General features: G+C 39.2%; 1 protein-coding gene across 5 annotated transcripts in view; it reads left to right on the forward strand.

The window, feature by feature from the left end:
* The first annotated feature begins 1,429 nt into the window (after positions 1 to 1,429).
* Positions 1,430 to 25,286, forward strand: part of PPP3CB (protein phosphatase 3 catalytic subunit beta) — a 62,218-nt gene continuing 38,361 nt past the window's right edge. For 2 of the 5 annotated variants that reach the window (XM_075534837.1, XM_075534838.1), the window contains exons 1-2: positions 1,430 to 1,632; positions 25,041 to 25,241. In XM_075534837.1, coding sequence (XP_075390952.1) covers positions 1,548 to 1,632; positions 25,041 to 25,241 — 286 coding nt within the window. In that variant the 5' untranslated portion in view covers positions 1,430 to 1,547. Of the gene's footprint in view, positions 1,633 to 20,314; positions 20,332 to 25,040; positions 25,242 to 25,286 lie in introns of those variants that run through there. The other 3 variants (XM_075534839.1, XM_075534840.1, XM_075534841.1) reach the window with 3 other exon arrangements.

Consider the following 25,286-nt stretch of genomic DNA (forward strand, 5'->3'; position numbering starts at 1 on the left):
TTAGAAAGGTTTTCTCTTTTTTTAAAGAGAGGTTTTCTGTGAGTTTGGAGGCCCCTAACTAACTCATCCCTGCTAGAGGTGCTCTCCCCCACCCCATAGGTTTGTGATGCGCCTCCCATCCCTTCCTGGTTTATCATAGCTCATTTCCATGCCAGAAAGAGCTCTCTTCACTTCAGCCACATTTCCTCTGGAAGATAGTTTGTGAGCTTCATTTGCAAAGAATACCCACTGGACATTTCCCTCCTCTCACTATAGGCCCTAGGATCATTGAGCTTACTTAATACACAGATGGAGGAAAGTTGCCGTTCAGACCTTTGGATCACTGCTTACCGAATACCATATCTGTCATGAAAAGATTTTGAACTAGTTCTCACATCCAATGTGTTGTTATGAACCAAAGTATTATTGAGCAGGAGGTAGGCAGGAATTTTTTTTCCCTCATCCCACTGATCCCTATAAAGTTCCCATTAAGTCATTTGGCCCCAGATTCTATATGTGCACAAATCCCTGTCCTGTTCCAGGATCTCGAGCTTCTGGTCCTCAAAGATCAGATTATGCCCTCAGATGATGACGGACAACAAAGCATCTGTGCCTCACAATCTGGCCCAGAGCATAGACTTCTGTTTGCAATAGCAGATGCTCCCAGAAGGGAGGCATTAATTTCCAACTTTCTCTGCCTTCCAACTTCTGTTTTCTTATGGAATCAAGAGGAAACTTGTGCCTTTGCCAGGTGCGTTCTGTAGTCTTTCTTTGAACACCTCCTGGTATCATCCCTTATCTGTATGATTTTCAGCTTAGACTACTCCAGCTGCATTCATATCCTTGACCTTTAAACTTTCAACAATTCCATATTCTAAACATAAGGGCCAGAATTCTCTCTCAAGCTGCCTTCTGAAGCCGCATGCTTGCTGTAAAACAGTGGTTCTCAACGGGGTCACCGAAGACCATGGGAAAACAAATATTTCACAATATGTAATTACATATTGGTTTGTGATTAATCACTACACTTTAATTGTGTTTCATCATGTTCAATTTGTAACTATGAAAATACATCCTGCATATCAGATATTTACACTATTCATAACAGTAGCAAAATGACTTATAAAGTAGCAACGAAAATAATTGTATGGTTGGGGGTACTGTTGCACCAGCACTCAGAGCTGAATTGTTATCCACTTCTTATTCCACCAGTCGATGATCCTGAGGTTTCATCACGTTCTCCTGCCTTACAGAGAGCTCCTGTTTCCTCGCATTTAGGGAAGCAACTAACTGCAACCTCCCCCTTCTCTAACACTCTTATTTCTGCTCGCACAGAATTTTAACCTGATCCCTTGGCTTCCTCGTTTCACACCTAGCCTTGATAATTTTGAGCAAATCCCTAGAGCCTGCTCCGCCCCCGTCCGCGCAGTGCATGCCGGTCCCAGCCCCTCAGTAGGGAAAAGAGGGTCGGCCATGTTCCCCGGCGGCGCCGCCGCTTGGCTCTGGTAGCCGCCGCCCCCGCCCCTTACCCTGCCCGGCCCAACGCCTAGCCGAGCCCCGGGCCCAGCATGGCCGCCCCGGAGCCGGCCCGGGCCGCACCGCCCCCACCCCCGCTCCCGCCGCCCCCTCCAGGGGCTGACCGCGTCGTCAAAGGTGAGAGGTGGACGTGAAGCCCTGGGGGCCTGGCCTGAGGAGCTGGGCGAGAGGGCGGGAGACTGTCCCTTTGGGAGCGGGCCTGGAAGGGCGAGCGAGTGACTGGCTGCCTGCCTTGGGGAGTGGCCCCTAGGCGGGCCCCTGCGGGGCTGAGTCCGCGGTCGGCCTCTTGCCTTCAGGCCCGGCAGAGCTGTAGCTCTCCAGGGCTCCGAGCTGCGGTGCGGCTGCTGGCCGCAGTCCGCTCTTTTCCTTTCCCACTTGGCCTGTCAAAGCGGCCCAGGGCCGCGCTGGGCTTCCTGCTCCGCGACAGCTGCACTCCAGGCTTGCCTGGGTGGACGATGTGCTCGGAGACCTTCAGCCACGCGGGCCCGGGCGATGAGCAGTCAGAAATCACTTCGGCTTGGCCCACGCCTGCTCTCCAGTGACAGCCGCCCGCCCCATCCGTGCATGCTTAGTGCCAACCGCGGGGTTCGCGATCTGGGTCCCCTGGCTCTCCATGCGCGTAAATTGGGGGCACCTCACGGGATTGGACCAAGTGAAGGGCCGAGGCAGGAATTGGGAGCCCAGGCTTTAAATGCAAAATAGAAGATAAGCTGCTTGAAAAAAAGCGGAGGGTGGGTGGGGGCGGGGAAAAGTCGTGAATAGAAAAAAGTACTTTAGAAAGCCGTCAATGTTATTTGATCAAAGGCCGAAAGAGGTAACTACTCACTCACTTCCCCCTAGAAAAGTTAAATGCTGTCTTCATTTCTTAATTGAGGCCGAATTTATGTATATTTACTTAAAGCAGGTCAGCAGCTTAACTTAAAATAGATAAATTGATAATGGAAAGTTGCCTAAGATTTCCAAGCTTTCTGGGAAAGTGCACCAAGTTTATAACTGATATCGAAGCAAACAACAGAATTTGAAGTGTTTTTTTCTTTACCATACAGTTTTGCCAATAAATTAAGATTTTTTTGAGGGGGGGCTCTTAGAATAAAGTTTGCATTATTGTGATACATTTATTTTGAAAAGGCAGGTGCGCCTTTTATTTGTGTCTATATTTTTTTCTCATTTAGTTTCTCAAATATACTGGCACAATCTTTATAAACACTGTTAGTCCAGCTTTAGAAATCTGACCAGGTATGTTTTCCATTAAAATATTTAAAAAACAAGAAAAACATTGCTTTGTGGTTTTTTGTTTTTTTTTTTTAATTTTCAGGCTTCAATTTGAGCCTCCTTTGGGTCTTAAAAGAATAACACTGACTCTTACTCATTGTGGATTATTTTAAGAGTTAGTAGTATATCTAGTTGGCCCAGACATTCAAATGAGGTTAATACCGAGTTTATGGAATCTTTTAGGAGTGCAGGGCCATAGTGGTTTCTCATTGGGCTGCTAACCAGAAAGTCAGCTGTTCGAAACCACCAGCTCTGCGGAAGAAGGCTGGGTCTAACACTCATAAAGAGTAGAGCCTGGGGAAACTCACAGGGGCAGTTCTCCCCTGCTCTGTGGACACGTTATGAGTTGGCATTTATCCCATGACAATGAGTGAGGAGTACAGAATTCTTGTTCTGAGAAAGCTTAACCAAAAAAAAGTAGATTATCCTATCATGAAATCCTACAGTTTTGTAGGGGTGGAAACAGGGGACATGGGCCACTTCTTCAATGTCTGACTATGTTTCTGTGTCCTAATTTATTTCCCTGTACACTGCTAGATATACTGAACTATCACATAGCTAAACAATGGGTTTATGCCTTATGCTTGTGAATCTTTTTGTTCCTTGATATATATACAGCAAACCTTTCCCTCCACTTCCTTAAAAGTAAGATTCCAAGATTGAGGATTCTTTAAGGATGAATTAAGAATCCAAGACAATCTTATTTGCAGTTTATTAGTATGGAATAAAGGCCATTTGGTTTAGAAAAATAGGTACAAAAATTACAATTAAATAAAGCTTATGGATATATATCATATACTTGCTTAGTTATATCATCTTCCTGGAGAAAACTTCTATTTTATTTTGAAAACTTCTATTTCTGTATAGAATTTGTTAACTAGTTGGAATATCTGATAGGGATTACATGTTTAGCAATGATGTGCGAGAGATTAGAATGCAGTGCTCCTGGTGTCTCTAGTTTCCACTACAACTGCTTCACCTTTTATGCAAATGTACAAATCCATTTTTAGATTTTATCTTCAGCTTTCTCTCTTGCCTTTCATGTTCAGTAATTGTGCCATAAATGTTACATTTGATAACAAAGAATGCTGATGTTCTGAGGACCAAGAACGTTTCAAAAAGTCTGAAAAAATGGAATTACAATAGTATTTTTCCATGAACTTTTGAAGCCCTCTTGTGTAAGGCCATAGTGGTGGAGGCAGATTTTCAACCAAAATTTAACTTGTTAAAAGACTTTTTTTTTTTAATAACACCAAATTGACAAAGAGTTCTCTAGGAGAAATATTGGGACAACTCTTGCACATTGATGGAGTATTGTTGAACAACACTGGTTATGTAGCTTAGCAATTCGAAACTAGAGAAAGATGAGACTTTATATTTCTGTAAAGAGTTAGTCTAGGAAACCTACAAGGGCCTTTTTCTGTAGGGTCTCTGTCAGTCACAGTCGACTCAATTGTAGTGCGTGAGGGCGAGTGGGAAGCAGTAATAACAATTAGAGATTGAAACGGCCTTCTTCCAATGAGTAGGCCACATCTATGAAAACAGGTAAGTGTTTGTCTCATATGCTTTGGTATTGCGCTCCTTCAAGTGTGCTGTAGCCAGTTTGACACCTCAAGGGTCCCTGAGTGTTAGGAAACTTGTCAGTATTCTGGTACATTTTGGAAGGCATATTTTAAAGAAAATCTGTTCTTTTTCCCCAAGACAGATTGTGATTTTTGACAATAATTATGAAACCAAATTAAATGAAGATTTCTTTCAAGTCCAGGATATGGTGGTGCTAGTTTTGCAGTGATGGTTTTATGGATACCATGGTTGGCATTGAACACAAGTCTTTTGTTCCCTGGTACTTTTTCCTATTTATTGTTTCCAAATTTTATGCACTTAAACTTTATCAGATGTTTTAATGGTCATATGTTTTGAAGGGGATATAGCTCTTTGAGTGTTTAATATAAGATGCTGAGATTTACTATTTGGAGATTTTTTAGTGTGATTCACAGACAAATGTGATGGGCTTGTCACGGAAATTAGTGATGATTCTGCCTCATTGATTTCTGGGTGATTAAGTTTGCTGATAAAGCAAAACAAGTTTTAACATATTAGCACTTAGTTTACACATTACACAATCCAATAGTTCAAACATATCAAGAAGAGCTGTGCAGTTATTGCCGCAATCAATTTTAGAACACTCTTTATCCCCATGGTTAAATCACTTTAAAAATGAGTTGTGTAATCACCATCAGTTCTAGTGCTCCATCTCCACTCCCACATACTGTTTGCTCCCCTGACCCTCTCACCCTCTCCCTTTCTCCCCCCCTCCATCCCTACCTCCCCTATAAACCCTTGCATCAGTTCTTTATGCTTCTACTCCTGTGCTCCACAAATTGAAAAACCAAAACAGAAACAATAAAAAACAAAATTAAGTGATAAGGATAAGATAGTAATAATACAAAGATAAAAATACAAATAGTAAGAAAGAAAAGATCACCATGAGTATTTAAAAGGCCAGGGAAGAAACTTTTGTCTTGGAACTAGCAAGAATTTCAGATTAGGTCAGAGGGAGGTCAACTGACCAAGTATCGAGTTTGATACAGTAAATTCACAATTACAATGATTCCTATCTGATAGTAAAGCTGTGAGACCTTTGCCTATGGCTACTGGAGATCTGCCAGCAGCATAAACCAACTAGATACTCTGCAGATGAGTTTTTGTTAAAGAAAATTTTGTTCTGTGCCTACTCGCTAGTAATTTTTTCCCTGTTTAAAAGTTAAAGCAACTTACATTCCATAGTATTCCCCTATTTTTCTGTTGCCATCTTTTTGTATTTTACCTAAGATAAGAAATTAGAAATAAAATGGAAGCGAAGAAAAGCAACGGTTTGGGTAATTAAGGCCCCAAACCCTAATTTTAAGAAGCCCTGGTGGCGCAGTAGATAGAGCAATTGACTGTCAACTGAAAGGTTGGCAGTTCAACTTGTGGCTCTACAGGGAAAAAATGTGCTGGGCTGCTTCTATAAGTATTACAGCCTTTTTACCCATTCTAGTGGGGACGGTATGAGTTGAAAATTGCTTGATGACAGTGGATTTGAATTGTCTAGGTGTTTCCTTTTATTTTCACTAGATACTTTAAAACTGCTATCTGCTGTGTGGATCGGGTACTAGATTAATAAAGCTGAATTGTCCTACTGAAATCTAGTCTGAGTCAAGATATGAAATTTTATCCTCATCACTTAGAGGGCATTGTCTATGTTGTTACTGTATTTAAGCACCTACAATGTGATTCTTTTGCATTCAGAATTAAACACCCCTCCCCCCACATTAGTTAATATTTACTTTGTCTCTTAAATTATCAGACTTTCATAATAGACCAAAATGATTTTAAAGGTTTTTTGTTGGTATATTTTTGTTGGACAGCCTGCTGATTCATTTAAGTTCTGTGTACACCTTATAAATTTGAGGTGATTAGGCTAAAGTGTTGACCAGTAAGTACCCTTACCCTTGTTAGGATTGCTTATTTTCATTATAGATTTTCAGATGGTTCACATAGGTCCTAGGGTTACATATATATCTAGTTTATTTGAAACTGGCTCATATGTCCCAAGAGATTATAAGTTAAGGTCAATTTTACTCCCCCCCCCCCAACTGTTTAGATCTAATAGGTAAGAAATCTGAAGAGTTTTTAAGACTGTGACCCTTCTCTATTTTTTATCTATTAAATTTTTTCCTTTTTATTTGGAATATAACAAAGACAAACATGTAGTTACACAACCCATCACATCAAAACAGTGACAGTGTCCTAGTAAACACCCTATGTGTATGACTCTTCTGTTTTTTTCTAGCTACCCTGCCTTTCATTATATTTTAAAGCAGCTTTAATTTAACTTATGCTTACAAGTCTGTTTTGTGGACTTGACTACCTGAGAGATATCTCTTAAATGATTTTTCTTTCCACCCCCATTAAGATGTTGGCCATACTAAAATAAATATTCAGTACCATGTGTCCTAGAGAAAGTAAAGGAATAGAGAATATATGTGCATATGTGTTTGTGAGAGGAGAAAGAACACTGGTAATAAGTTTTGTTAGGAAAATGCCAAGGAGGAAATACATCTGCTCAGTAGTGAAGCAAAAACTTCAGGTTCCAGAGCTATTGAATAAATTGGCAAGAGATGTAAAGAGAGTTTGATGAAAAGAACCTTGGTTTATTAAACAAGGTATTTTAGTGCCAAACATGTGACTTCACCATAAAAAATGTTTGTTTATACACAAAGAAGAATAAACTGAAGCTAATTGGGAATCCTTGTGTGCTATGTAGAATTTATTTTGGAATATCAAAGTAGTCAAAATACCGAATGTTGATTTTTTTAAAAAAACTTAATAAATCTTTTTACTGGGGCTCATACAACTCATCACAATTCATACATACATCAATTGAGTAAAGCACATTTGTACATTCGTTGCCCTTTGTCATTCTCAAAATTCGCCTTCCACTTGGGTTCCTAGAATCAGCTCATTTTCCTTTTTTTCTCTCCCCCACCGAATGTTTATTAAATGCCTGCTGTGTGCTAAAAATTGTAGAGAGACAACAGAGGTATAAAAAAAAGATACCGTCTCATTCTTGGAGCAGGGGCAATGGGGGAGTCCTTATGAAAAGTGAATTATTTCACATGACAGGAGTGATTAATAATTGCCAGATAAGTGGCAGGCTCAGTGAGTTTCCTGGGTCCAAAAGAAGTTGAATCTGGGCTGTAGTGGCAAGAAGAGTTTTCAGAGTAGAAAACTTTTTGAAGGATGGGTAGGATTAAAATAAGCAGAAAACGCGTACTATTTATTTGTGCAATATTTACTGAGTGCCTATTTGTATCAAGAAGCCCTGGTAGAACCTTGGGTTAAACATGGAGGTGCTAACCACAAAGTCAGCACTTCAAAACCACCAGCTGCTTCACAGGGGAGAAATGAGGCTGTCTGTTCCCATAAAAACGTGTCATCTAAAACTCTCTGGAGCAGTTCCACTTTTTTCTGTAGCATTGCTGAGTTGGAATGGACTCTGGCAGTAGGCTTTTGTTTTTTTTCCTTATCAGACATGATGCATTAGGGATATCGAATTGATTAAGACAGGATATACTAAGTAAGATTCTCGTTGAGTGCTTGCAATCTAGTGCGGGAGGCATACAATATTATAAATAAATAATGAGTCGGGTATAAAAATACTAGTTAGGGATATGCCCACTCACTGCCTTCAAATTAATTCTGATTCATAGAACCTATACAGGATTTATGAGACTGGCGACTTAATTAGTTTTTACTGAAGCAGAAAGCCTCATCTTTCAGAGTAGCTGGTAGAGTTGAACTACTGACCTTGTGATTAGCTGTCCAATACCCAGCCTATTAGAGCTATTGAGAAGGCACTATCTTACATGGAGGGAGTATCACTGAGAGCAGTGGATCTCAACCTTCCTATTAGTGCCACAACCTATTCATACAGTTTCTAATGTTGATAATCCCCCCAACCATAGAATTATTTTCGTTGCTATTTCATAACTATCATTTTGCTACTGTTATGAATCGGGTGTCCCCTGTGAAAGGGTCATTCAACACCCCCCCCCAAAGGGGTCACGACCCACAGGTTAAGAACCATTGACTGAAACGGCTAATGTTTTGAGATGGACCCTGAAGAATGTATAGAATTTCTTGTAACAGAAGATCTGGGGTAGAGAAAATGTTTTGTGGCAGAGAAAACAGCAGCATAAAGACGTGGAGTTTGAAAGAGCATGAAATGTGTAGTAGTAGAGTACTTGGCAAGGAGTGGTAGGAGATGAAGTTGGAAAGGATCTTTTGTATGCCAAATTGAGGAGCTGGAATTTAAACTAGGAAACAGTGTAGCCTGTGGGTGATTTAGGAATACAGATTGCTTGTTTGTAGCCTAATTTATAACTCGCACCATGGACAAGAGACTTAACAGAAGGATTAAAATAGTTCATAGGAAAGGTCCCATTCTCTCTTAATTTCTTTTTATTAACTCTTTGAAGCCCCCTCATGCTATTCCCAAGCATCTGTTTTTTCTTCTATAAATAGTGTTGGTAAAGCTTTGTCATCATGAGTTTTCTGTGAGGATTAATAGAGAAAGAAGGAGCTTTGGTGGTGCTGTTGGGTAAGATATGGACATCTAACCATCGGTCCTCGGTCACACAAGCTGCTTCCTGGAGAAGGATGAGGCTCTCTGCTCCCACAAAGATTTCTTAGTCTTGGAAATCCTATATGGGGATGCTGGAAGTCTGAATTGACTTGATGACATGGGTTTGTTTTCTTGGATTTGGATAGAGACGGTGCATGTTAAGTATGTACCATGATGCCTGGTCTGGCACATGGTACGTATCAAACCATTGGCAACCACCATTTTCATTGAAGGTTTTAAAGTAGGAGAATAACCCAGTATTTTGGTTTTTGAAAGCAAATTCTGATATCAATGTATAGAATGAATAATTAGAAGGAAAGAGGTTAGCAGTAAGGTGTTCAGTTAGAAGATTAATGGAGTAATTCAAGTGAGAGGTCAGTAAGACATGAATGGAAGAGAAGGAGGTAAACTAGATATAATACAAATTCTGCATAATAGTCAGTAGATATAATGGGTTGTGTAAGAATGGCACAGGCTGAAGAGCAACCTTTTTTTAGGAAACGCTAAGCTCATTTTGCTTTAGGAATTTATTGAATTGGGCAGTTGTAGCTGGAGACAAGATTGGAGTACTACTTAAAAAGAGACCAGAGGGATTAAGATTTAAAGGACATTGAAAATAAAGATGTGTGGGGTTTTTTTTTCTGTAGTTTTGTGACAAAGTACCCAGTGTTTTAGAGTAGATTAGTCTGGCTGTTCTTTTTATAATTAAGGGAAATAAGAGAAGAGATTAGATTGTGTTCTAGTAAACAAGATAGATGATAAGAACTTGAGCTAGCATTGCAGCAGTGGAGACATAAGAAAATGAAGAGAATTTGAAAAATCAAAGGACTTGATGTCCATAAAGAGCATTGACATAAAAATAGTAAATACTGTGGCAAAACTAAGCCAGAAAGGGAGTCAATTTTGAAGCAAAGCTACTGGACTTAAAGAACTGCCACAATTAAAGAGACTTAAGGAGTACCTTGGAAATGGAAAGACTGTGCTTCTGGGTGTAGTGGCTCTGCCCCTAGGCCAACTGGTGTCTAACCCTGACAAGGGAATGACTTTAACACATTTTATTAAGGACTCACACAACTCATCACAATCCATATATCCATCCATTGTATCAAGCACATTTGTACATGTGTTATCATCATCATTCTCAAAACATTTCCTACTTGAACCCTTGGTATCAGCTTATTTTTCCCCCTCTCCCTCATGAATCCCTGATAATTTATAAATACTATTTTTTCATGTTTTACACTGACCGATGCCTCCCTTTACCCACTTTTCTGATGTCCGTCCCCCAGAAAGGGATTATATGTAGATCATTGTGATTGGTTCCCCTTCCTTCCCCATTACCTTCCTTGTATGGTTACTCTCATTGGTCCTGGATTCCCTGTGTTTCCAGCTTCTATCTGTACCCGTGTACGTGCTCTGGTCTACCTGGATTGTTTGTAAGGTAGAATTGGGGTCATGATAGTTGGGGGTGGTCGTAAGGAGGGATGAGGAAGCATTAAAGACCTAGAGCAGCGGTTCTCAACCTGTGGGTTGCCACTCCTTTGGGGGTTGAATGATCCTTTCACAGGGGTTGCCCAATTCCTAACAGTAGCAAAATGACAGTTACGAAGTAGCAGTGAAAATACTTTTATGGTTGGGGGGTCACCACAACATGAGGAACTGTATTAAAGGGTCTAAAGGATTGTGGCATTAGTAAGGTTGAGAACCACTGGTCTGTAGCTTTGGAAACTATAGGGCAGTTCTGTTCTGTCTTGTTGGGTCACTATGAGGTAGAATCAGCAAGGCAATAGGTTTGGTTTCGTTTCATATTCTAATATGCAGGTATATACAGATATAAGCATAGCCTTGTCCCTACAAGGAGCTCATAAATTGGGAAGGGAAACATAATAACAATGCAATTGGTAAGTGCTATGATATTGGTGTCTGAAAATCATTAGTAAATTTTAAATAAAACATGCTGTGGGACTACAAAGAAAGGGTCCCATTAACCTAGACTGGGAAGATTAGAAAAAAATTGAAACAATAGGAATATTTGAAATGAGGTTTAAAGATGAGAGAGGTTTGTTTAGAAGACAAAAGAATGGGAGGAACAAAGTATTCCAAAAAATTAAGGGTATACAATATACAGAAATAAAAAGATGTAGTTTAAGAAATGAAAACAGAGTGTAGGCTGGGTCTGGAATATAGGGTAGTGGCAAAATAAGTGATTGGAATTGTAGGAATGGGTCAGATCACAAGAAAGCTCGTGTTAAGGTAAAGATTTGGGAAACTGTTGAGATTTGAATTTTAGAATATCCCATGAGTGTGATAGAGCTTGCCCAAAACTGAGTATTGTAGTAATTCTAGAAAAAAAATCTTGTCTTTAATCAGTGACTTTCATGCCCAAAGGAACAAAGCAGATTAGCAAGTTATTTAGGACCTATTAGCTATCTAGGACCTATTAGCTATCTAGGACTAGGAAGAAGAGACTCAGATCATGCCTAGATTAATTGTATTGGTGATAGTTTAGAACAGTGTGTCCAAAAGCGGGCAATACTGTTTCCTAGGAGTGCTGGAATGATCCCGGGAGTTACAGAAACAAACACCTGTATTTTATCCCAGATTATGGGCTATAGTACTTTTTTTTTTTAATTACTGGAGGGCACTGAGTTTTTTTTGGGGGGGGGGGACGGGGGGCCTGAAAAGAAGTCAGTAGGCCAAATAACTTTGGGAACCTGTGGTTTAGAAGGAGAGACCATGTATTAGATTTCAGAGTTTGAGATCATAAGAGAGCTATTGGATCAGTGAGAGTTATTTGTTAGTTAGATATAAATTGGAGTTTCAGGACAAATCTGGACTGATGTGATCTGTTTGTGAGTCTTTGAAATACAGATTCTAGGTACTGATGAGATAATTAGGGTACTATAAGAAGAAGACCAAGCACAAAACCCTAGGACACTCAGACATCTAAGACCTAGAGTTCAGGTTAGGCCAGTCCCGTATAACCCCAAAACAGGAAAACTAGATGAGTGATTTCAAGAACCCACGAAAGGAGAGTTACAAGATGGCGGAATGCGAATAGAAGGCAGATAAATGAGGGTTGAGGAAAATGGGGAGAAATGAAGATAACCATTGTGTGGTTAAATTTGACAATATAAGCATTTAAAGGGCAGGAAAGAGGTAGGAGGGAATAGGATTCAGATAAAATATATAGTATTTGATGGAAGGACTACATCTTGACAAAACTATGAGGATGAATACTGTTAGAGAGGGACATGAGAATGAAATCATGGCCTGAAGGCCTTAATTGTTTCTGAAACTGATTACTAAGAAAAAAATGGATGAAAGGCTGGAGAAAGATGGGACTATTTAAAACTTTCATTGGAGAAATTGAGAAAGGAACACAGTGTGTAGTGGAATTGCAGGAAAATGGCAGAGGACAGCAAACGTTGCACAAATGATAGTTCCCATATAATACCACCCGAGTTTAGATGGTAATTCATCCAAAAATTGTGAGTTTTATCTGTCAGGTACAGTAGAAGGAAAAAAAGGGTAAGGCAACTTAAGAAACCATTTTAAAAGTGTGAAGATGGTAGAATAACTTCAGAATGGTAGGAAGTGGTAGCCAGAGGAAGTTAATAAGATGTCCAAGTTCTTGACACAATAGAAACACATTTAAAAAGAACGAAATTGGAAGAATTAGAGATTCTGAACTGGAGTTAGAGATTAGAGTTTATGATTTCAGAAGTGGAGCAATTACTATGACCAAATGTATATAAGTGAGGAGTTGGAGTGGAACTAAAGGCTCTCTTCTTAAATAAACTCACCCACATGGACACTGATGACGGTGGGCTTTAGTAGACTTGTAGGCCAGGAACTGGAGTTTAGGGTGAATGAGAGTTGGGTAGAAGTTTAATAAATAGGGACAAAGTAAAATAGCTTGAGAGCATGAATCTTAAAGAGAAAGATATTATTTTTCTTCCCCAGAGAAGTGATGGTGGCTATAGAGAGCTAATAGACATTTACTCAGCTGGGTGGAAAATGAGTGTTTCCACTTTATAAAAAAAACTGGGAAACCAAGTTTGTATTAAGATAGATAAAGATGGCAATCTTTGAAGTGTCAAGTTGTGAGGAATGAGTGTTTAAGAGAGAAAAGGGAAGGGAAGACAGAAGAGAAAGAGAAGGGTTCTTTTTTTTAATCTTAAAATGGGAATTCTAAAGGACTCATTGAAAAGACAGGACAGTCAGGCTGGCATGGTGAGGTTAAGAAATTAAGTGCAAAATGAGAAGTATAAATGACAGGAGGGACTTTATTTTGTCCAGGGTAGCAACGAGATTAACTGACATCCCGCATCTCAATGATAATTTAGAGTAAAGTTGTTCAGCTGACACAGGCTACACCCAAATGCCGTAGAAGACTTCATAGAGTGTGCAGTCTTGGCTTAGTTATTTTCTAAGCTCTTCACTTGTATTCTCCCTCAATCCTGACCAATATATGTCCCTGATTTATTTTTCCAGTTTTCTCAATAAAATGTTTCATATCCAAATAAAAAATTCAGGCCTTGCTTTTTAGTTACCGTGCATTAAATGTAAGTGAAAATACCACGTGAAAGTTATTATTACATAGAATGCCAAAATTTGGGTGAAAGGAAATTATCCAACAACTGTTTGGCCAAAATAAATTTATTACAAGTGACGTCTTCTAGTATTGGTGATTTAGGTGCTTTTCAGGTGGTTTTATAGCCATGAGAATCACGACTGATTCCCATTTTGATTGCTGGTTATTTACATGGGTTTAACTTTTCCTTATCACAAATTCAGAGCAATAGGAAAAGTAGCCTGAAGAAAGAGAGGAATGACCTTGAAGAACAGAAATAATAACAATAACTAGAAATGAAAAATAAAGCCATTTAAAAGTCTGGAAACTAGAGTAAGAATGTTTTTAACATGCCTCAGTAATTGAAAGCATAGTGGTTGAGAATATTAATTTTTTGGTAGATAAAAACTTAATCCTCTATTGACCAACTTATTGTAGTCCAAATTCTATTTGATCAGTTTTCTTTTGCCTCGCTGTTATCTATTGTAGCCCCATTCTCCAAACTGCTATAAACAAAACTCTGATCTCGCCTCACAGTGACCCTTACAAAGTTTCTAAGACTGTAAAATTGGTGTGGGAACAGACAGGCTCAACTTTTGCCTGCATAGCTCAGGTATGTTTGAACCACCAACCTTTTTTTTCAAATCACTGAGATGGATTTTATTTATTTATTTAGGAACTTGATTTTTTATTATTTTAATTTTTTATTTAATCATTTTATTGGGGCTCCTACAACTTTTTTTAAAGCTTAATTTTTAAAAATCATTTTATTGGGGCTCATACAACCCTTATCACAATCCACATATATATCAGGTGTGTAAAGCACATTTGTACGTTCATTACCTTCATCACTTTCAAAACATTTTCTCTCCACTTAAGCCCCTAGCATCAGGTCCTCATTTTTTTCTCCCCTCCCTCCCTGCTACCCCCTCTCTCATGAACCCTTGATAATTTATAAATTATTATTTTGTCATATCTTACACTGTCCGACATCACCCTTTACCCACTTTTCTGTTGTTTGTCCCCCAGGGAGGAAGTTATTTGTAGATCCCTGTTACCGGTTCCCCCTTTCCACCCCACCCTCCGTCCACCCTCCCGGAATCTCCTCTCTCACCACTGGTCCTGAAAGGATCATCTGTCCTGGATTCCCTGTGTTTCCAGTTCCTATATGTACCAGTGTACATCCTCTGGTCTAGCTAGATTTGTAAGGTAGAATTGGACTCATGATAGTGGTTGGGGAGGAAGCATTTAGGAACTAGAGGAAAATTGTATGCTTCATTGTTGCTACCCTGTACCCTGACTGTCTCATCTCCTCCCCGTGACCCTTCTGTAAGGGAATGTCCAGTTGCCTATTGGGTCCCCACCCTACACTCCCCCTCATTCACAATGATATGATTTTTTGTTCTTTGATGCCTGCTAACTGATCCCTTCTACACCTTGTGATCACACAGACTGGTGTGCTTCCTCCATGTGGGCTTTGTTGCTTCTGAGCTAGATGGCCACTTGTTTATTTACCTTCAAGCCTTTAAGACCCTAGACGCTGTATCTTTTGATAGCTGGGCTCCATCAGCTTTCTTCATCACATTTGCTTATGTACCCGCTTTGTCTTCAGCGATTGTGTCGGGAAGGTGGGCATAATGGAATACCAATTTAATAGAACAAAGTATTTTTGCATTGAGGGAGTACGTGAGAGAAGGCCCAGTGTCCTTCTGCTACCTTAATACTGAACCTATAAATATATGCACATAGGTCTATTTCCCCATCCTCATATATAATTATATTTATATATGCACATGCCTTTATTTAGGGCTCTGTAAATGGCCTTTGCCTCCTACTTCTTTCCTCTATTTCCTTTGACTTTCCTCTTGTCCCACTATCATGCTCAGCCTTCATTTGGGTTTCAGTAATTCCTCTTGGTTACATTACCCTTGATCACACCCTACCAGGCCTCCTATACCCTCCTCACCACCAATTTGGATCACTTGTTGTTCCCTTGTCCCTGGGTTTGTTAACACCACTGCCTTTCCCCCCACCTCCCCGTCTCCCATGTCCTCCCCCCCACAAACCGTCAGTCCATTATTTTCTCCTCCAGATTGTTCATCCAGCCGATTTTATTTAGACAGACCTGCAGAGATAATAACATGCATAAAAACAAGACAGAGCAAAACCAAGCACCAAAAGAAAAAACAACAAAAAAGAAAAACTTGTAGTTAGTTCAAGGACTGTTTGTTGGCCTTTGGAGAAGCACCAACCTTGCGATTAGCAGTTCAGTGCTTACCTGACAGGGCACCTTAAATAACTCTACACATGTCTCCTTTTTTTCTTTTTCCTGTCTTGTTCATTGACATAGCAAAATGTATTCCTTTGAAACTCTTTATTCTCTACTTAGTGATATTATTATAACACTAATCCACTATATTTTTCACCTATTTTTCACCCATAAACTGGTAGTATGTCTCCATCCCTAATGATAACCATTTCTTAAGTCACGTAAGTTGGTTTTGAAATGTAAAATTATGCCTTGAGTTGAAAAAGAAGTAGAAAAATACAAGTTTATAGATGGATTAACTCATCGGCATGGACGCAGCTTATACTTTTTTTTCCCCCAGATAAATAAAGATTTTGGCTCTGGGTTGATGAATCAATACTTCAGTTTGACTTGAGTATTCACAGAATGCATGTAAACAGAAAGAACCACTAGTGTCTGGCTAAGTTGGGTGTTGAGGTGGGAGACCTCTGGTAGGTTTTTAGAGAGTTCTGTATTTTTAACAGGATTCAGACATGAATACAATTATGTTTTGATTGTTAGGGAATATATATAATCTATAATGCCGTATCCTAAATTTAACAATCTCTTTAGAGTGATAAAAATAAAAAGATGCTTTTAGTTTGATGAGAAAAATCTCATCTGGGTCTTTAAAATTTATATTTAAGAGAGATTTAACTTTCTGATTTTAAAACTTCCCAAAGGAATTTTGAATATACTTTAATAACCAGTTTGTCATATTTTGTGTTTTTCTGATCCATAGTCAGATATGTTATCCATTGTGCCACTGCCCCCCCATATGTTTTGTATATTTATTTATTGTCAATCATTTTATTGGGGCTCATACAACTCTTATCATAATCCACACATACATCAATTGTGTGATGCACTCTTATGCATTGGTTGCCCTCATTATTCTCAAAACTCACTTTCCGCTTTGGCTCCTGGAATCAGCTCGTCATTTTTCTTCCCTCCCCATCCCTCATACACCCTTGATAATTTATAAATTATTATTTTATTATATCTTACATTGCCCGACATCTCCCTTCACCCACTTTTCTGTTGCCCATTCCCCAGGGAGGAGGTTATATGTAGATCCTTGTGATTGGTTGCCCCTTTCTACCCACCCTTTCTTCTTCCCTCCCGGTATCACCACTCTCACCACTGGTCCTGAGGGGTTCATTTGTCCTGGATTCCCTGTGTTTCCAGTTCCCATATTTTGTATTTTTAAACAGTTGGTTTATTGATAGGTCTAATTTGGTTATAGCATATATAATTATTTAATCTTTGGGGAGAAAAACATTTTAACTTTTTTTTGTCGTGTTAGGATATAGGCATACTATATTTGGAGAAACAAAATGTGTTCTTCTAGATGCATTAAAAGGTAATGGGAATAAATGTTTTTTGTAATGAAGGGAAAAATAAGCAGGTTTCAATTTTTGTTTTTACTAAGTATATCCTCCTAAACAAACAAACAAACAAACAAACGAATTGGTGATTTCAAAATCTTTCAGAACTGGTTTGCGTTGGTTTCTGCTTCACTTCAAAAAGATTCAGTTTCTTCTATATATAATGTGGTCATTTATTCTTTCTCAGATATTGATTGGTACAGAAGGGTTTCAAAAAGTTTGTGGAGAAATTCCATCATCTTTTAATTCCATTTGTCTAGGAACTTTTGAAGCCTCCTTGTGTAATTCCCTTTTTTTAGTTAATTTCAAGTTGAAATGTAATTCCCTTTTTTAAGTTAATTTCAAGGAACAATCAATCCTATACATTTCAGACACAATTGACAGTCGCAGTGTCTAAAACAGCAATCTCATACTTTGTATTTTATCTGTATACCGAGATAAATGTATTTTTTTCTAAAATCATTTTTTTTCTTTGTTGGCTTATTTTAATTTTAATTTTTAAAATGTTATTGTGAATCAGGGTGAAAGTTTACACATTCGATCATAATTACCTTATTTTTTATTCTGTATGTAGACTTTTAAGGAGCCCCACTATTACTGTGGTTACACATTGGGCTGCTAACTGCAAAGTCAGCAGTTCAAAACCACCAGCCACTTGTCATGAGAAAGACAGGGCTTTCTACTCCCTTAAAGAGTTACAGTCTCAAAAAAAAAAAAAAAAAGAGTTAATTACAGTCTCAGAAATTCACAGAGGCAGTTCTACCCAACCCTGTAGGGTCACTATGAATTGGCATTGACTTTATGTAGACTGATTATAATTTTCTCTCATACCTTTTTTATTTTGAAAAACAAACTGCTATTTGAAAAAACCTGAACCTACTTTTGAAGTGGACTTTGAAATGCATAAAGTGATCAACTTGTGGGAGTCAGTAAAATAGGAATTAAGTAAATTTAAGATAGTAGACATTTTTCATAAGTATGGCCACAGAGTGGTATTAGAAATAGATCTTTTAAATTCCATTCAATAAATATCAAACACATAGTACACAGTTAATGATTAGTTTGTAGAAATAATCTGATGCTGTCAAATTGATACCAACTCATAAAGACCCTGCATGTCAGAATTGAGCTATACTCCATAGGAGTTTTCTGTGGCTGTGATCTTTTGGAAGTAAGTGACTAGACTTTTTTTGTAACACCACTGCAGGGGTGGGTAACCTTTTTTCTGCCAAGGGCCATTTGGATATTTATAACAGCATTCTCAACAGGCCATACGGGTCATATTTAACTCACCCTTAATGTGATGGCTCGAACTGCTTCTCTTTGGGGAGGCATGTAATGTTAACTGGCATTAAAGATTTTGTGGGCCTTCTATGGCCCTAGTAGTGTAGTCGTTACACATTGGGCTGTGATCCACAAGGTCAGCACACTCCTGTGTGGATTTGCCACCCACACACCACCTTTAAAAAACAAACACCCAAATCTATTGCCATCAATTCAATTCTGACATATAGGAACCCTGCAGGACTAAGTAGGACTATACTTTTGACTTTCCAATACTAGAAATCTTTATAGGAATCAGTAGCCTTGTACTTGCCCCTTTTAGAAATGCCCCTAAGCAGAGCATCTTGTGTGTTAAAACCACCAACAAACATTGTTAGCAACCTAATCTTTTTTTCCCCTTTTAAAAGCATAGTTTTATTGGCACTTAACATATCATACAATCAAATCATTCATTCATTTTAAGGAGTGTTGGGCAATCATCAACACAATCACTTTCAGAACATTTTCTTTTCATGTTCATTTTTGTTAGCTCTATCCTCCCGACCCCAATCTTCCCTGCCATCCCACTCAGTAATTTTTAAAAATTATTTTATTGGGGGCTCATACAACTCCATCACAAGCCAGCCAGCCAGCCATTGTGTCGAGCACATTTGTACATTTGGTGCCATCATCATTCTTAAAACATTTGCTTTCTACTTGAGCCCCTGGTATCAGCTAGCAACCTAAACTTTAATACACAGTACCACTAGGGTTCTTAAATATACATTTACACAAAAAACCCTCACTGCCGTTGAGTGGATTCCAACTCATGTTGGACTGCTCGCTGCAGGTCAGCAGTTCAAAACTACCAGCTGCTGCTCAAATATGGCTTTTTATTCCTGTAAAGAGTTACAGTCTCGGGAACCATAAAAGCTGTTCTTGTGTGATGATGTATGTGCTACAGGAGTGAAAAGCTCAACCATTTCAATAGTTAGATGGGAATAAATCTCTAGTGATAGCATTTCCGACATTCTATTAAAAAAAAACCTGCTATCTAGTTGATTCTGACTCAGAGACTAACTCTATGAAAGTAGAAAATTTATTCTTTCTCCCATGGTGCATCTGTGGTTCTCTGAACTGCTGACCTTGTAGTTAGCAGGCCAATACGTACCCCTATGTCACCCGGGCACCAAGAGCAAACAGCTCTGTCTTGGAAGAAGTATAACCAGAATAGTACTTAAGAGGCAAGAATGGCAAGACTTCTTTGGATAAGTTATCAGAAGAGACTGGTCCCTGGACAAGGGCATTGTGCTTGGTAAAGTAGAGGGGCAGCAGAAAAGAGGAAGGCCCCCAAGGAGATGAGTTGTCACAGTGGCTGCAACAATGGGCGCCCACAAAGGAACCATTGTGAAGATGGCGCAGGTGTTTTGTTCTGTTGTGTAGTCTGGATTGCTTTGAATTGGAACCACTTCAACCAAAACAACAACATAACAGTGCTGTATCTCAAACAAGGTAGATGAAAGTGAAAATGAGTTGCTTTTAAAAAGTGTGTTAGATTATTCAAAAAGTGACTTCAATGATGATGAATGTACTGTCAAAGATGTGCGTAATTATTTTGAATATTTTGTGAAGCAAAAATAAGGAACTTGTATTTCTAAATATAATAATTTTTCATATTATTTAACATCTATATGCAACTAAATTCAGTTTAATTTCAAAAGTAAGTATTTGCCTATTTCATCCCTCTCCTTGAAAGTTTATTTTCAAGTTGGTCAGAAAACATTGTTTTTTTTGTGTTCTTATTAGGAAAATATGGAGCTCAGATGGCGCAGTGGTAAAGCACTGAACTGCTAACCAAAAGGTCAGATATTCAAGCCCACCTTCTACTCTGGAAGAAAGATGTGACAGTATGCTCTCATAAAGATTTACAATCTCGAAAACCTCACAGAGCAGTGCTACTCTGCCCTAAGGGGTCACTGTGAATTTGAATTGACTTGATGGCATTGGATTTGATTTTTTTGTATATTAGGAAAATAGTGAATCATTTTGTATTTAGGATCTCTTTCTATTCAAGCCAAGGTATCATTATCTATTGTTTTATAAGAAAATTCCCAGTATATTGTTTTCAGAAAATAATGCTAAGAATCTCTTAAGTAAGTCAAAAGAATTTTACATGTTTCATCTGTGACAAGGAGGGGAAATTCAGTACATTCTGCTTGAGAAAAAGTAATTTTTCCCGTTTAAGTATATGAAGACAAAAGGGTAATTATTACATGGGTTGAAAGTACAAAGTACAATGTTTACAAGGACGGAGATGTTCCCAGTACCTTAAATGAATTATTACATATACAAATTCCCTCATTAGTTAGAAATTTGAATGAGAGAAATATATATATTACACTTAAACTGTATTTAAGGTGAAGTGTACATTTTCAGAATTCTGCCAAAAATCAATGCTTAAAGAAGAAAGCTTTGTCAGGAAAGAACTTTTAATTTATGAAACAGTTTGTTCCTTTAATAATTCTCAATAAAGCACATTTATCATATGTAAATTAATAAAAAGTAGTATATAGTTGACCCTGGACAACATGGATTAAAATTGTATGGATCCAGTTATACGTGAATTAAAAAAAATTTTGTTATTTAAATCACTTTATTGGGGGCTTTTACAACTCTTGTAACATTCCATACATCAATTGTATCAACCGTATTTGTACAATTGTTGCCATCATTATTTTTCAAGCATTTACTCTATTTGAGCCCTTTTTTTAATTAATATTTTTATTGGGGCTCATACAACTCTTATCACAATCCATACATACATCAATTGAGCAAAGCACCCTTATACATTTGTTGCCCTCGTCATTCTTTTTTTTTTTTTTACATTTTATTAGGGACTCACACAACTCTTATCACAATCCATACATATACATACATCAATTGTATAAAGCACATCCATACATTCCCCGCCCCAATCATTCTCAAAGCATTCGCTCTCCACTTAAGCCCTTTGCATCAGGTCCTCTTTTTTTTTTTCCCCTCCCTCCCCACTCCCCCCTCCCAATGTGCCCTTGGTAATTTATACATCATTATTTTGTCATATCTTGCCCTATCCGGAGTCTCCCTCCCCCCTCCCCCTTCTCTGCCATCCCTCTCCCAGTGAGAAGGTCACACGTGGACCCCTGTAATCAGTTCCCCCTTTCCAACCCACTCGCCCTCCGCTCTCCCAGCATCGCCCCTCACACCCTTGGTCCTGAAGGTATCATCCACCCTGGATTCCCTGTGCCTCCAGCCCCCATATGCACCAGTGTACAACCTCTGCCCTATCCAGCCCTGCAAGGTAGAATTCGGATCATGGTAGTTGGGGGGAGGGAGCATCCAGGACCCGGGGGAAAGCTGTGTTCTTCATCGGTACTACCTCGCACCCTCATTGACCCATCTCCTCTCCTGAACCACTCTGTGAGGGGATCTCCATTGGCCGACACTTGGGCCTTGGGTTATTTGAGCCCTTCTTATCAGCTCCTCTTTTCTCCTTCTTCCCCTCCTTCCTACCCTCGTGACTCCTTGATAAATTATAAATTATTGCTGTTTTTATATCTTACACCAACAGTTGGCTCCTTTCACCCTCATTTCTATTGTTCATCCCCAGGGGATGAGAGTGCGGAAAATGGGAATTTTTTAAAACAAATGTATGTGACTGACAGTCATCTCCATATGAATAGTTCATCTTGCCATTAAATTGTTTATTGTACAAATTATAGTGAAAAGTGATCTCATAGTTCTTAAGTATTTTTATCCATGTTTAGTTCAATATTTTTTTAACAATACCACAGGACTCCCATACAGAATGCCATTAGTGAGCACTGAAAGTACTCTCAGAAAAAGCAGACAAGTCTTGGCATTACAAGAAAAAGTTGACCCTCCCCCCAGAAGAATTTATTTCAAAGGACGACACTGAATCTGCAGTTCTGGAAGAGGACTATATCTGAGCACACGGGAGCAGATGAAGGGGGAGGAGGAGAGAGTGGAGCACATCCTGGCCCACCAGGCCATGAGGACCATGTTCCCAATTAGAGCAACCAGTCGACAGAGAGGACCACATGGCTGACCCCACTATGAGACACGACATCCCTCCCCAACCCATAGCCCTACAGGGGTCAACACTGGAGACACAGTGTGGGAATTGTGCCCGATCTGATCCTGCCACACCTAGGCAAAACACTAAGGGGGTGCAACAGAACAGCAAGGGAATGGAGCAGCGAGGGAATGCCAAAGGTGGACTTTGGGGCCAGGGCGGGCTGCCCAAACAGACTGGACTGGAAAACACTCCTAAAGGCCAACAAACAGCCCTTCGACTAACTATAAGCTTTTCTTTCTTGTGTTTTGTTTTTTTGTCATCGGTTGTTGTTTTGTTGTATATTGTTGCTTGGTTTTGCTCTGTCTTGTTTTTGTGCATGTTATTATCTCCGCAGGTCTATCTAAATAAGATAGGCTGGATGAACAATCTGGAGGTGTAAACAATGGGACCAACAGTTCCAGGGGGACATGGGAGAGAGGGAGGTGTTAACAAACTCAGGGACAAGGGAACAAACAACAAGTGATCCAAATCGGTGGTGAGAAGGGTGTAGGAGGCCTGGTAGGGTGTGATCAAGGGTAATGTAACCAAGAGAAATTACTGAAACCCAAATGAAGACTGAGCATGATAGTGGGACAAGAGGAACATCAAAGGAAATAGAGGAAAGAGCTAGGAGGCAAATGGCATTTATAGAGGTCTAAATAAAGGCATGTACATATGCAAATATATATATGAGGATGGGGAAGTGGATCTATGTGCACATATTTATAGGCTTAGTATTAAGGTAGCAGATGGACATTGGGCCTCCACTCAAGTACTCCCTCAGTGCAAGAATACTTTCTTCTATTAAAGTGGCATTCTGTGATGTTCACCTTCTTAACACAATCATTGACGATCAAGCGGGTGAATTAGCAAATGTGGTGAAGAAAGCCGATGGTGCCCGACTATCAAAAGATATAGTGTCTGGGGTCTTAAAGGCTTGAAGGTAAACAAGCCATCAGCTCAGAAGTAACAAAGCCCACATGGAAGAATCACACCAGCCTGTGTGATCATGAGGTGTCAAAGGGATCAGGTATCAGGCATCCTCAGAACAAAAAATCATATCGTGAATGAGGAGGGGAGTGCAGAGTAGAGACCCAAAGCCCATTTGTAGGCCACTGGACATCCCCTTACAGAAGGGTCTCAGGGAGGAGATGAGCCAGTCAGGGTGTGATGTAGTAACAATGAAACACAACTTTCCTCTAGTTCTTAAATGTTTCCTCCTCCCCCACTATCATGATCCCAATTCTACCTAACAAATCTGGCTAGACCAGAGGATGTACACTGGTACAGATAGGAACTGGAAACACAGGGAATCCATGGAGGATGATTCCTTCAGGACCAGTGGTGTGATTGGTGATACTGGGAGGGTAGAGGGAGGATGAGTTGGAAAGGAGGAACCTATTACAAGGATCTACATGTGACCTCCTCCCTAGGGGACAGACAACAGAAAAGTGGGTGAAGGGAGACATCGGACAGGGCAAGATATGACAATAATAATTTATAAATTATCAAGGGTTCATGAGGGAAGGTGAAAAATGAGCTGATGCCAGGGGCTTAGGTGGAGAGCAAATGTTTTGAAAATGATGAGGTCAATGAATGTACAAAGTGCTTTACACCGTTTATCTATGGATTGTGATAGAGTTGTATGAGCCCCTAATAAAATGATATTAAAAATACAAGAAAGCTTGAATTGCTTGATTTATGTAAGGTAGGTGAAAGTCTGTAACTGCTGTTGCCTTGTATTTCAAGAAAAATGAATCCCACGGAAGGACCATTGTTAAAAAAAAAAAAAAAGAAATAGGCCATTGCTAAAGCTGTGCCACACTATACAAACCAACCCATTGCCATCCATTTGATTCCAACTCATAGCTCCTCTTTAGTAGGGTTTCTGAGAGTATAAATCTTTATGGGAGTTGACAGCTTTTTTTTTAACCTGAATATTAAGTGGTGGTTTTGAAACGGACCTTGTTGTTAGGACCCAACTTTAGCTATAGTACTCCCAGAGCCCCTTGCAGTGACTCCAGCAGGTGAAGAAACTTTGTGCTGTTTGTAAAATACCTTTTTATCTGATGGGCAACCTTTCTGTAGGTGCGATGCAATACATAGAACATATGAAATATGTGTTAATGTACCATTTATGTTGGGCTTTGGGTCAACAGTAGGCTATTTGTACATAATTTTGGAGGGAGTCAAAAGTTATATGCAGATCTTTTACTTTGTGAGGGTGGTGGAAGGGCTGGTGGATAGTCCTAACCCATTATTCAAGGATCTATCACTGTGGGGGTTGGGGAGCTTTTTTTTTGAAATGAACATCTTGTGTATTGGCTAGGTCTTCTACCTAACAAATGACCAAGAAACAAAATTAACTTTTTTATTTTTATTTTTTTTCTAGATCAGTTTATTAGTTTTTATGTAACTATCACTGTAATTTATCTTAATTACAAATATTTCAGCTGTCCCTTTCCCTCCAACACATCGCTTGACATCTGAAGAAGTATTTGATACAGATGGACTACCCAGGGTTGATGTTCTGAAGAACCATTTAGTAAAAGAAGGTCGCGTAGATGAAGAAATTGCACTTAGAATTATCAATGAGGGTGCTGCCATTCTTCGGAGAGAGAAAACCATGATAGAAGTAGAAGCTCCAATCACAGGTATTTTGACTCATGTTTTAGATAAAAAAATTTTATAGCATCTTT

The sequence above is a fragment of the Tenrec ecaudatus genome, chromosome 16, assembly GCF_050624435.1.
Source record: "Tenrec ecaudatus isolate mTenEca1 chromosome 16, mTenEca1.hap1, whole genome shotgun sequence".
NCBI lineage: Eukaryota > Metazoa > Chordata > Mammalia > Afrosoricida > Tenrecidae > Tenrec > Tenrec ecaudatus.